At 50.1% G+C, this 11,766-nt stretch overlaps 3 protein-coding genes across 3 annotated transcripts; 2 read left to right on the top strand and 1 right to left on the bottom strand.

The window, feature by feature from the left end:
- Window positions 1-2,594: 2,594 nt before the first annotated feature.
- On the top strand, window positions 2,595-4,406 carry Z518_07280 (uncharacterized protein; the record flags this gene model as incomplete). The annotated part of the gene is made up of 3 exons (XM_013415409.1): window positions 2,595-2,863; window positions 2,916-2,983; window positions 3,037-4,406. The coding sequence occupies 3 exons, from the start codon at window positions 2,595-2,597 to the stop codon at window positions 4,404-4,406; spliced, it is 1,707 nt and encodes a 568-aa protein (XP_013270863.1).
- A 1,186-nt stretch (window positions 4,407-5,592) lies between these two features.
- Window positions 5,593-7,671, bottom strand: Z518_07281 (uncharacterized protein; the record flags this gene model as incomplete). Its single annotated transcript, XM_013415410.1, has 3 exons — window positions 5,593-7,197; window positions 7,244-7,381; window positions 7,444-7,671. The coding sequence occupies 3 exons, from the start codon at window positions 7,669-7,671 to the stop codon at window positions 5,593-5,595; spliced, it is 1,971 nt and encodes a 656-aa protein (XP_013270864.1).
- A 537-nt stretch (window positions 7,672-8,208) lies between these two features.
- On the top strand, window positions 8,209-11,260 carry Z518_07282 (uncharacterized protein; the record flags this gene model as incomplete). The annotated part of the gene is made up of 3 exons (XM_013415411.1): window positions 8,209-8,288; window positions 8,351-8,557; window positions 8,653-11,260. The coding sequence occupies 3 exons, from the start codon at window positions 8,209-8,211 to the stop codon at window positions 11,258-11,260; spliced, it is 2,895 nt and encodes a 964-aa protein (XP_013270865.1).
- Between the last annotated feature and the right edge of the window lie 506 nt (window positions 11,261-11,766).

The raw sequence follows: 11,766 nt of genomic DNA on the forward strand, positions 1-11,766 counted from the left end.
CGCCAGACCGAGGAATTCGAACGAGCAGCTCTTGTTGGCTGCAGCATGAAGACGCGCGGGCTAGGCGGAAAGGGAACCAGTACCGAAGATGGAGCTTGAAAGTTACACCAGGAAATCCCCCGGATCCAATCCTGTGTCATGACGAGCGTGACGATTCATCCCAGAATTCCCTTTTTCGGCCCCTCATCACCCCTAGTCGAACATCGCTGCAACACCATTACGCGAGGCCGGCTGCGTGTGTTGTTGTCATTTCTCAAGGAGATCCTCGATCCGACGTAGGAATCCGCAATCCCGAATCGAGTGTTTATAAGGGAAAATGACAACTCTTGATTACATGGCATGGACTATAATGAAGTTTCCATGGGATCGGCAAGTCGGTCAAAGGAACTATTGTGCAAAGTTCTTATCATTGATCAATCGACTACGCGGAGGATCTGGTAGCATGACGCCTCAACCGAGAACAATAAGGACTAGTGTGAAACAAGACGCCGATAAAGACCCATCAGCTTCTTAACTCCGCCTCGTATTATTCCGGATGGCGTATTGGTCGAGGCGAAGTAACAGAAGCAAAGAGCTGAATGTCTTTGCGGAAGGAGTTGTTCGGTGGATTCAGTCATGAGCAGCTTCGTATCCCTGTGAACGACAAAGCCGCAACCGAGGATATGAAGCGCCTAGGGCCTTAAGCTTTGCCGAATAGGATAAGCTCCATGATGACCAACAAATGAATAAAGTGGAAGAATGGCGCAATCAACAATTGACTGAAAAGCGGTTCCTTCGGATGGCTTTGATATTCTGCTCTGAATCTCTCAATGTGAATGTGAACCTCGGTAGCCGTCAGAGGAGCCTCGCAGGCACCGAGAATAAATCCCCAGAAAGTCCCATGCTCGGTCACGGGGCAAGGCATTCCTCCGCACACGCGCGCGTTACTGGAATCAATACCACTTGTAATGTGATTACCATCAAAAGTTCTTTAACTCCTCATGCTGGGCATCGGATGAGAAGGTCTTTGACGCGCTCCCCTGCAACAGTGATAGGAAGCCAAAAGGTCGGTTATCGCACGGGGCAACCTTGTGTCATGGCGTAAAACCTTGTCGGCTCTTCTCAGGAGCAAGCCTCTTAGGGCTTGCAGGCGGGCTGAAAGTTCTGTAGCCTTCCTAAAAGAGAGCTAGCTTGGAGGAGTAATTTGGTGCTGAGGATTGGACAAGGCCCCACTCTGGGTCAAATTGACAGACTTCGGGGGGAGGGAATGCGCTCTCGAGGGATTGACAAAGGAGGTGATGTTGAATCGAGATCTGATTTGGGTCGTGGAATCTGCGACCCAGTACCTGAGGATCGGAAAATGGATCAGTCGACGGTTGCAAGGGCTATGACATATGTCAGGGAACGCGGGAAAAAAAAGGGAGAAAACAGGCAACTTGGGTGGCCTGAATTGTCTGTGGATGAAACGCAATACCTTGGGAAGTCATTTGCTGCTGGTACGAGCTAAGTCATTGAGCGAGGCCGTTGCCCGCGTTTCCAAGGTTCAGGTGGTTACCGAGAGATGTATGTGAAATGGTCGCATGGCAAGTTTGAATTTTGTTTGGTGGGCGGAGGTAGGCCCATAGCTAAGGTTTAATAAGCCATCGGCGTTTAGCAAATGGGCATATTCCTCGAGGCGCCCTAGCCCCTAGCTATGTTCTATCTCTCCCACCTTTGGGGACTCTTTCGGTCCTTGCTCACTATACCTATCGAACAATTAGAATCAGCATCCTAACTTATATATACGCATTGAGAACTTGGATTGCAGTACTGACGTCCTGATGCCGTACCTGCGCTCATACCTGTGTAGATAATGCCATGTAACACTATACGATCATCCCGCCAGCCACGATCGAAGCCTGACTTATCATGTCAAGCGCCATAGCACAGCTGTAAGAGTTCGTACTACTTCGCCTTCCTGGATTCGAAGGTTCAAGTCTTCCACAAGCCAAGGCCCGCGCTTTCGTCTGTGTCAAACGTCTGGGCGGCTGCATTGGCGCCATTGCGGCGCTCCCGTTGCTCCATCGCTCCATCCGCTCCTCACTGGCACCAAGTTCATGCTGCCCAGCAACAACAAGGACCTACACCTGCACCCAGCTTAAAACTCTCTTCCTCCTCTTCTCAGCCACCGAGCTGCAGCTTGAGGCTCCTTCTCAATCCTGTTGCTAAGTGGTATCAGCGGGGGAGGAGAGGTCTTCTGCACGGTGGTCCGTTTCCTTTGCATTGACTCTTTCACCATTGCCTCCGTCGTCACCGGTTATTAGACACGCAATCACCACCACCAGTCGCTCTTTACACCCTACCACTGAGGATCATGATTGCTTAAAGACTGCTCGACGGCTTCTTGAAGCCTCCAACGACACGGACCCGCTAGGGAAGCCAGGGAATTTCCAACTGTCGACGATCCTTTAGCATTTCATCGAGTCCTGGTCCTGATCGTCCTTGTGGAACGGTCTACGCAGACGGGATTCAGACTCACCTGGCCCTGGTTCCGCTACGCGCGACAATTATCTGGGGGACGGGTTATTGCGAATATAAAGAGAGAGAAATTGAACATAAACATCAATTCAAGAAACATGATTGAGGCTTCATCACCGTTGGCGGCCATGCAGCCTCCAGCGTTCGTGGGCCATTGTGGGTTTCGAGCAGATGCGCCCTCATCATATGCCTCCTTTGCGGCTGCCAAATCCTTTGGAAACAACAGCTTCAATTTCAGAGATCTGTCCATGAAAAGAACAGTGCAGAAGTCCCATCCGGACTATTTCAGTCTCAACCCCGTTCGAGGCTCCTCGCCCACCGCCAGCCTCGCTGCCGATCTTTCACAAAATTTCCATATTGACCAGAGGTACGACCAAAAGGAACAGGATTTCATCAATGAGGTGCTAACCTGCCTCTAGTCCACAGCTACCCACTCCTCGAAGGGCTCTCTTTCCTAACAGCATCTTTACAGGACAAGACGGTCGCCGTAAGTGCAAGGCCTAAGACTCACATTGTTCTTCCGACTGACCAGCATGGAAGAAAACCCCACCACGCCACCGATACCGTCGTCTTCTCCTGGCGTTCAAAGTTCAATGGAACTGGACCTCTCGCCTCTGCCACACAAGTTACCCTATACGGTGGAAATAGAACTGCAGTCACCCACCCCAGACATCGCACCTATCGACTCCTCGATGTTATCCGTGCCTTCACCGCCGACTTCTGATCGTCCCATGGATTCAATGCAGATCAATATTCCCCAGGAACGCCGGAAATCAGTCCCGCAGCGACCTTCATTGACCAAGGCTAAGGGCTTCAGCACCGGAAATCTTCTACCAAGGCCCGCTCCAGAGAGTCAGCTCCCCCCATTCAAATTTGGTAACTACTCGAGCAAGCCGGCAACCTCGTCTTCGTTGTCTCTGTCAGAGATGTTTGCCGACTCACCCACACAAGATAAACCAGCACAACGGCTAGCTACCCCGGCCTTCGCTCCTCCACGGTCTCGTCCGAGCTTGTCCGGTGCGGGCCATCCCCGCAACGGGTCTCCCATTGGAGGACACATGAGAAAGAGCTCCAACCCTCTGGTTCGGCCTCGTAAGCAATTTCGACGGTCTTTGAGTATGTTCGAACATCCCGAAGATGTGATGAAGCAAGAGAAAGAACGACTGAGCCCGCCGCCACCTTTGTTGCCCTCCATTATGGATGCTGAGGCGCCTCATGTCCCGCAATTACCACATTTCAACCCCGAAGGCGAGGCGGGCGCCCTTCCACGAATCACGAAAGAGACAATGATCGACGTTTTAGACGGTAACTTCAACCATTTGTACGAGAAATTGGTCATTATTGACTGCAGATTCGAGTACGAGTATAATGGTGGTCACATCGAGGGTGCTGTAAACTTCAATGACAAAGAAAAGCTGTCCTCGCAGCTTTTCGACGTCGAACCCACATCGAAGGCACTCCTAATATTTCATTGCGAATACTCTGCCCATCGTGCGCCTCTTATGGCCAAATTCATACGCAACAAAGATCGCGCTGTCAATGCTGATCGCTATCCTGCTTTGACTTACCCCGAGACCTACATCCTAGATGGTGGCTATAGCACTTTCTTTAAAGATTATCGATCTCGATGTTATCCTCAGAACTATGTTGAGATGGATGCGAAAGAGCATGTTCTTGACTGTGAGCGTGGTCTCGGGAAAGTGAAACAGAGATCCAAACTTGTTCGAGCTCAGACATTTGCTTTTGGCCAACATTCTCCTTCGATCGATTCAAGTCCTACTGCTATGGGTCGAAGTCACGTTGACTGTGACATGGACCTGGACATGGGCCTGGACTATACCCCTGCAGCGGCATCACGATCAGCGTTTGATGCTCTATGTGACCGAAACCACCGAATGCTTTCATATTAGCGAATTTCCTTGCACCAACGATTGCGTTTCAGCCTGGCGTTGGGAGGGGTATCTCTTACCAGGGGTTTTGGGCGTCATATGACCCTGATGCTCTTGACAGCGGTTCTAGCTTGCGTCTTCTGAGGCTATACTTGGTTGCCTCTTCTCGCATCATCATTTTGCTATACCGCACGGGCAAGGCTCGGGTGGCGGCTTTCACATTGGGAACCGAGAAAGGATATCCATTTCCCGCCCCCAAATGGCTCAGCACTGCATGTTGAACGTTTTGACCATGCTATGACAGACCAACAAGAACGGTCGGACACAACAAACCTTTTTTTTTTTTTTTTTGGGCCAACTTCTTTACTTCGACTTGCTAGACAATGATCATGAAGCCATGCACACGACAAACGTCGGCAACGCTACGAAATTCAGCAAGCTTTCTTTGTCAAAACATAACGACAACTGACATAGCATTTATGGTGCTCTCTCTTCACCTTTTCCGGACCGTGTGCCGTCATTCATTGTGAGTGGCACGCATCAAACATAGTGCACTGGCGGCACGATGACCAAAGACACAATGTTTTCTGATCGGTTATCCTTAACATTCACCCCGGATAAATCTGAGGTATTTTATGGATCGAAGCAGACACTTTTTGTTGGAGCGCTGCAAGATGGTTTTGGAAAGGCGTCAATACTTGTTTCTCACTTGTATCCTGCCGCCTGCACAGCGTTTAACGAGTGACTCGGACAAATAATACCTGGAGCAACCTGAATTGCGATAGCGATTAGCGACTGTATTTGGCATCGAGCATTGCAGCGAATAGGCATTACACATAGTGAGCAGAACTCGTTTACGAAATCAGCAGGGATAGCAAGTTGCATTGGGTTGAATTGATTGTCATCATCCATACTGTGTTAGACCCATATGTGTACTCTCGGACTAGTTGGTAAATGCAGATATCGCTCTGAGTTCCTCGGTCTTGTAAGAGTTGAGTGATCTAATCATAACTGACACCTGTATCACGACCATTGTCTACATAGTAGCTCTTGAATTCCCCGTGTCCACCAAGCTCTCAGCATGTATCCGGATTGATAATCTTATGGCGTCTTCTTCCATGTCTTTGCCTCCAGTGCAAACGGATCCCATCCCCCTCCAGTTGAAATTCTTTCTCTTATTTCTCCCTGAGTTATGTTGCGCCTCTAATTACTGCTTGAGTCTCGGTTCCAGCAGCACCCTTTCCCAAAATCCATCAACAGCCTTGCATAGGGAAATAAAATTTGGATCCATCAAGAGACAACAAAAATACGATCTCAAAGCGGGATTTCGTGTCTGAGCAGGCATGTCGGACCACGATTGAAGTCTTTCTCTAGAATTCGCGAATTGAGGGTCTGACTCAAGATAGGACTGAGTGTTCTGGCTGATTAGGGAGTCGAGGCAAGATGCATGAGCGGATGGTGGGCCTGCGCAACTGAATGACTCTGTATTGTGCGTTTGATCAGCATTTGTGTTATTCATCTGGGGGCGTGATGTATCTGTATCAGGTCTTGCTGACTGAGTTGTCAGGGGGGCGATGACATAATCCGCTGGTGCGCGTGGTGGTCCTTTTTTTGGCTCCAGGTCCTTTTTCTCGTTCTCCTGCTTAGAGACACATGCAAGCGACCTCGAAATCGATCTCGTCATGCGCATAGTTCCACCCAAAGATGGGCTTGCTGGGTGGGAGCTCTCTTCTTGCGAAGGCAACAGAGACTCAGGAATAGAGATCTCCGTGCTCTTCTTTTGCCCAACCTCTGCCTTTCTCTTCCGGGCATCAATTTTGGTACTTTGCTGTGATATTCGTCGCAACAAATGATTTCCTGGTTGCCGAAGAAGTTCCTCAACTGTGGGGACCGGTGTCTCCTCTCGACAAATTTTTCCTCTCCCTCTTTTGCGTGCCGTTGTCGTGCGAGATTTTTTGACAGCTGGAGTCTTGGGCTCGGTTTTGGTAGAAGACTGCTTTCGTTTGCCTTTTGCCCCTGCTTCGGCGACAGAACCTAGGTCATCCGCTTCCGGTCCGGCTGGATTCTTCTTCTTCTCATCTTGCTCCGTTATGTCTTGGTTTGGAGTTGAAGACGTAGCCTTGTCTCTTGTTCTCGAACCAGTTCTCCGGAACGGTAACTCTCTCTTGGGAGGAAGGATTAGGTCCACATCCAACTCCTTAACCGGAGCCGGCGCTGCAAGGTGAAATGCCATCTGATCAGTCTTCTGCCGGGCATGATCAACCATTTGTGGTCCCAAATGTGAGACATCGCCGGAAGCTTCGGACTGAACAGCTACAACACCGGGATCGCGTTGTTCACCAGCAGGAACCAGAGTTGTAGCCATGCTAAGCGAGATGTTGGATCGAGGCCCCACCTGCTGGTTATTCGAAGCTTGTCTAACCTGCCATTGCTCGATGACGGTAGGCTGTCCTGGAGGACGATATGGAGCAGAGTCCATTCTTTCTGGCAAATGGTTTGGAGGGAGCATTGTGCTTTGAGCTTTCGAAGCAGGAGGCGGATGGTAGAGCGAAGATATCCCTAGTTTGGATCCGTTTGCTACACTATCTGTTGGGCCAGTTGAGCACGAAGTTTGAGCTTTCGAAGGCAACCTGATCTGTGATACAGAGTCACTCGGTGCTAGTAAAGTGGACGATGCCGGTCGTGGAGCCGTCTTTGGCTTGAGGACAGGGTAAGATCCTGCCTCGACCATGGGGACATTAGCTCGGGAAAACATCTTCATGGCTTCATAATAGTCCTCATCGCAGGTGAATCGTATCTGGAAACGCTTTATCTAGACGATGGTGAGCAAAGAAAGTTTGAACTGTGGAACCCATCACCTGTCCATTCGTCATGGGATATTTTATCGCAATATTGGGGACTTTGACAACAACAGCGACTAAAGGAACTTGACCTTTGGAGACTTGATCGAGGGCGCGATGAGCTCCAACCGAAAGAGCATTGACATCCAATTCTTCCTATGCACAGATGAGTATTGAACAATGCCAAGGGAAACGTATCAGATCCCCCGTCCATATACCATTACTTCGGGGTCCTGCAAGACTTTGAACCTTTGCCTCTCTTCGACCCGGCCATCCCCAAGCTGAGTCGGACTGTTCTCGAAGATGGCGAAAAGACAGTGCTTGCTGCTCAGATGGATCCACGGTATCGGGCCAATAGTTTCATTGGGAAGTGCAGCATAGGAAAACTTGGATAGGGGAATACACAGAGGAGAAGAAGAAAAATTTTGAGATCTCTGTGATGGCATGGTGGGTCTGCAGATGGCCTACGCAAATGAGAAACCGGGAAATAGGAAATACCAGGGTCATAGATTTTGGCAAGGAAGATATGACTGAATGGGACATAGACGAGGAAGAGAAGAGAGCACAAGAGGAGGAGGAGAAGATTGAAAATGGCTGAACGAGATGTCGAGTGAACTGAAAGAGAGCCTTCTTACCTTCTGCTTTGAAGCACTGCCGGAAAGAACGTTCCGATGCGGATCAAGCCGAGAGTAGGGGCGGCAGGCCCACGGGCGCAGGCGAAGGGCAAGAACTGACAGAAGAGGACCGTGGGCAAAGCACCTCCAGTATCCTCACTTCGAGTGCAGCAAATCGTACCAGACCTCTCTGCGCACTGTGCGGTAGTCTTCTGCTTTGTTCTGCTGCGTGATTCCTTCACATCACATCTTTCCCCATACCAGCGTGGCATTCGCCTCTTGTGAAATACCTCCAGTTGGTAATACAGACACGCCCACTGAACACCTCGAGTCGTTTCGAGCGCTATCTGCACTCGTTCACGAGCAACAATGGCGCCCGTGCCGCAGACGATCATTGAAGATGAAGAAGAATTCCTGGACGATGTCGCTGCATTTCACGAGAAGAGAGGGTGTGTTTCTCATCCTCCTGCCATTTGAAGCCACGCCCCCTGCTGACGACCCGTCCAAACAGAACCACCTTTGACCGCGAGGGCAAAGTCAGTGGCCGCCCCATCTCCTTGCACAAATTGTACAAATTAGTTATGGAAAGAGGTGGTTATGATGTCTTATCGGCTGAACGAATGCAATGGAGAAGTCTCGTCAAAGAATTTGGCTTTGGCAAAACCCATGAGGGTGTCATTACATTCCAATTGAAAACCGCGTATTATAAAAACCTAGCGTGAGTGAATCTCAAAGTTTCGTTCCAACACACGACGATGCAGCAGTAAATTTTCGCGAACATCCTCTTTACTGATGTGCGTACCCCACGAGCAGAGCATACGAGATCGCCAAATACTGGGGCGAAGAGCCGCCACCGAAGGAGATTCTTGAAGACCTCAGCGCCAGGGGGGGTAATTTGCGGACGCGCACCCTCGAGAATTATCGAGTTCCCGAAGCGGCCTCTCGACCAAACGACTCCACCGTGGTCGATGGAGGAGAGTCGGTAGATGAAGAACAGACAACTCCTAAGCGGGAAAAGACTGAAGCGGAAGAGCCAGGAAGTGGAAGCAGATACCCAACACGTATGTCCTCCGTATTTCGCAATGCGTCCTTGCCTGTCATCGGCGTTGTCGCGCCTCTTTGGCACAAACCAACATTCTCCCACCACTTATCAAGCCCGCTAACGCGTTATATCAAAGGCCAATTGAGACAAGATCCGAAACGCACACAGATGTATCAGCCAGATCTTCAGCCAACCCGCTCGAGAAATGTTCGCGCAACAGACTCCCCCGCCACTCCTGCCGCGCCTCAACAGTCATACGCGAACGCCTCGAACGACCCTCGAAATCCAGGATATGACTGGCACGATAAGTATGAACCTCGCACCAATATTGCCTTGACCCTTCGACAAGTCCAGACTCCCGGCAATGACCCTCTCTACTATCCGCGCAAATTGCAGGCCAAATTACAGGCTACGCCGCGACCTCCTCCAGAGCCTCAGCAGTACCTTAAACAGTCTGTACCGGGGGGCATGACTGGTCCTAATATCTACCTGCGCTGTCTTTACGGATTGCGGTCTGGTATCCGAGAAGAGCAGGACTTCGCCTTACATCATCTTGTGAAAGTCTCTTTCGAGCGAGGTGACAAGTACAAATTTGAAGGTTTCCCATTCCTCGCCGAGTCTCTGATGGAAAAGGCGTTGGAGATCACAGAACTGGTGTATGGAGTGAAATGGGAAATTACCTACGATGAAGATGTTGACGGCTCTCCCGTGAACACCTTAAATGCAGCTGTTGGGACACCGAATCTACTTGAGCGCATCCAGACCACCACTTCTAGAGTCCACAGTCGAGACTTGGAAACTGCGGAATCCTCCGAGAGACTGGAAAAACTGAAAGAGGCCGCACTTGTTCTTCGCAACATGGTGCTTCTGGAGGAAAATGCCATCTTCCTCTCCAGGTTTCCGTTATTCAAGGACCTGCTCACGATCGCGATTTGCCTCCCCGATGAACCAGCACTCGACGAGTTCAAACAATCGGCCCTCGAAATCATCGAGCAGGTCACGCGGTATTGGACGATGAATCCCGAGGATCCGCTCTACCTCTCACTTCTTCCATATCTCGAATCTGGCGATCGGGGGATGCTCATTTCGGCTCTCCGATCGATCAATAGGATTGGATTAGAAACACCCGAAACTCATCGCTTGATTGACGTGCCTCTGACATACATTGAACGATTATTTTCATTCACCCTACTCGATTCGGACATTGAGCTCCTGGAAAACACTCTGGATTTCCTCTACGAATACACAGCCATTCCGGAGAACAACACCGAGCTGCTGTCGAAAGACTTCCACCTCCTACCGAACATGATCGGCCGCCTCACGAATCTTTTACTGCACCAGTCATCTTCTGGAGAAGAAACCACTATTGCCGGTCGCTCTCCCAAAATGCCAGCGCTGCCCCCTTCAGTCCCCACCATTCCTTATGAAATACATCAACAGCTCATAAAATGTGGCGAACCTGAACGATCGTCACGATGGCTACGTTGTTGCTTTGAGGAATCTCCCAACGGCGACATCACACAAATCACAATCTGGCAGGCCTATCAACAAAGATTCGCAAATCACAGTCCGGTTGCCGCGGCAGACTTCATTAAGAATGTGTCGCAAACTTTCGGATCGGCTCAAGCGCAAGTCATACAAGGGATCCAACCAAGGTTTATCATCAAAGGCATCAAACCACGAAGAGTATTGCTCGATCTACAGGGTCGACCCCTTTTCAAATGCTTATGGGAGGTTGCTCCATCGGATACACTGGACCCCCATGGTCGCACCAGTCAGCGACACCTGTGCAGCTCGTGGCATGTCAATCGCGAGAGGCTCTTGAGTCATATCATGACCGAGCATCTCAAGTTTGAGAGAAAGGCAGATGGACACTTTTCAAGCCAGAACTCAGACAACTGGGCGTGCCGCTGGACGCTGTGCTCAAGACATTCTCCCTTTTCCAAAAGCAATGAACTCGTCTCACACGTTCGTATGCATATTCCAGAAAACGCAGAGGCAATGTCCAAGATTATACACGAATTAGCGTATGACGTCAAAGAGCCTGACCCCGTACAGACAAAACACACCTATCATATCACACCGACAGATTTCACTACCCATCCCTGCGGCGTCGCTTGGATGAGCGTGATGATCATGCGAAATCTAGCACGATACGCCAACAAGCATGGTTCAGCGTTTGAAAAGGATGGCATACCTCTCAATGATAAATTGTTTGGTGGTCACAAGTATGTGATTTTCCACATGTTGAGTGCCAATCGAACGTTACGGGATCTCATCACGGACTTGCTCCAGTTGATAGATAAGGGCGATCGAGATGAGAAGCGGGGTGTTAAGAGAGAACATGAGAGTGAGGATGGTACGGGATATCCTGGATGAATGGGCTCAGTCTGGTTCCGCCAAATCTTGACTCATTTCTCAGGGGGGCACTCTGGTTTCAATTGTGCGAGCCAGGCGATGGAAAGTGGCTGGCGGAGTTGTCACTGGGTTGGGTGTTACAATGTTCTTCCGTCTTCCCCCCCTTTTTTGATTCACAGCATGGCGCTAGTTGGGGCATCAGGATGATGGCGGGATCATCATAAACGGTTGATCTACGGATGTGCGAATGTGTCAGTGGCCAAGGCTTTTCGACTTCAAAATGGGTGAACTTGGGCCGGGGCAGAAGTCGGGAGCTATGAGTTTCATGTCAGAGTTCGATGTTACTAATGATGGATTACCAACAGGGCCACGCCAGGGCAACACATTTCTAATACAGCCTGCCAGCTTTAATGAATTGCTCATGTCCCCCCGGCTGAGACTCAACTGACGACATGTATTGCTGGTCGTTTGTTACTGAAAATGAAAGAGCTTCAACAGCAATGATGTCATCGGCCTTCGTTTTTAAT

The sequence above is a fragment of the Rhinocladiella mackenziei genome (genome assembly GCF_000835555.1).
Source record: "Rhinocladiella mackenziei CBS 650.93 unplaced genomic scaffold supercont1.5, whole genome shotgun sequence".
Taxonomy (NCBI): Eukaryota; Fungi; Ascomycota; class Eurotiomycetes; order Chaetothyriales; family Herpotrichiellaceae; genus Rhinocladiella; species Rhinocladiella mackenziei.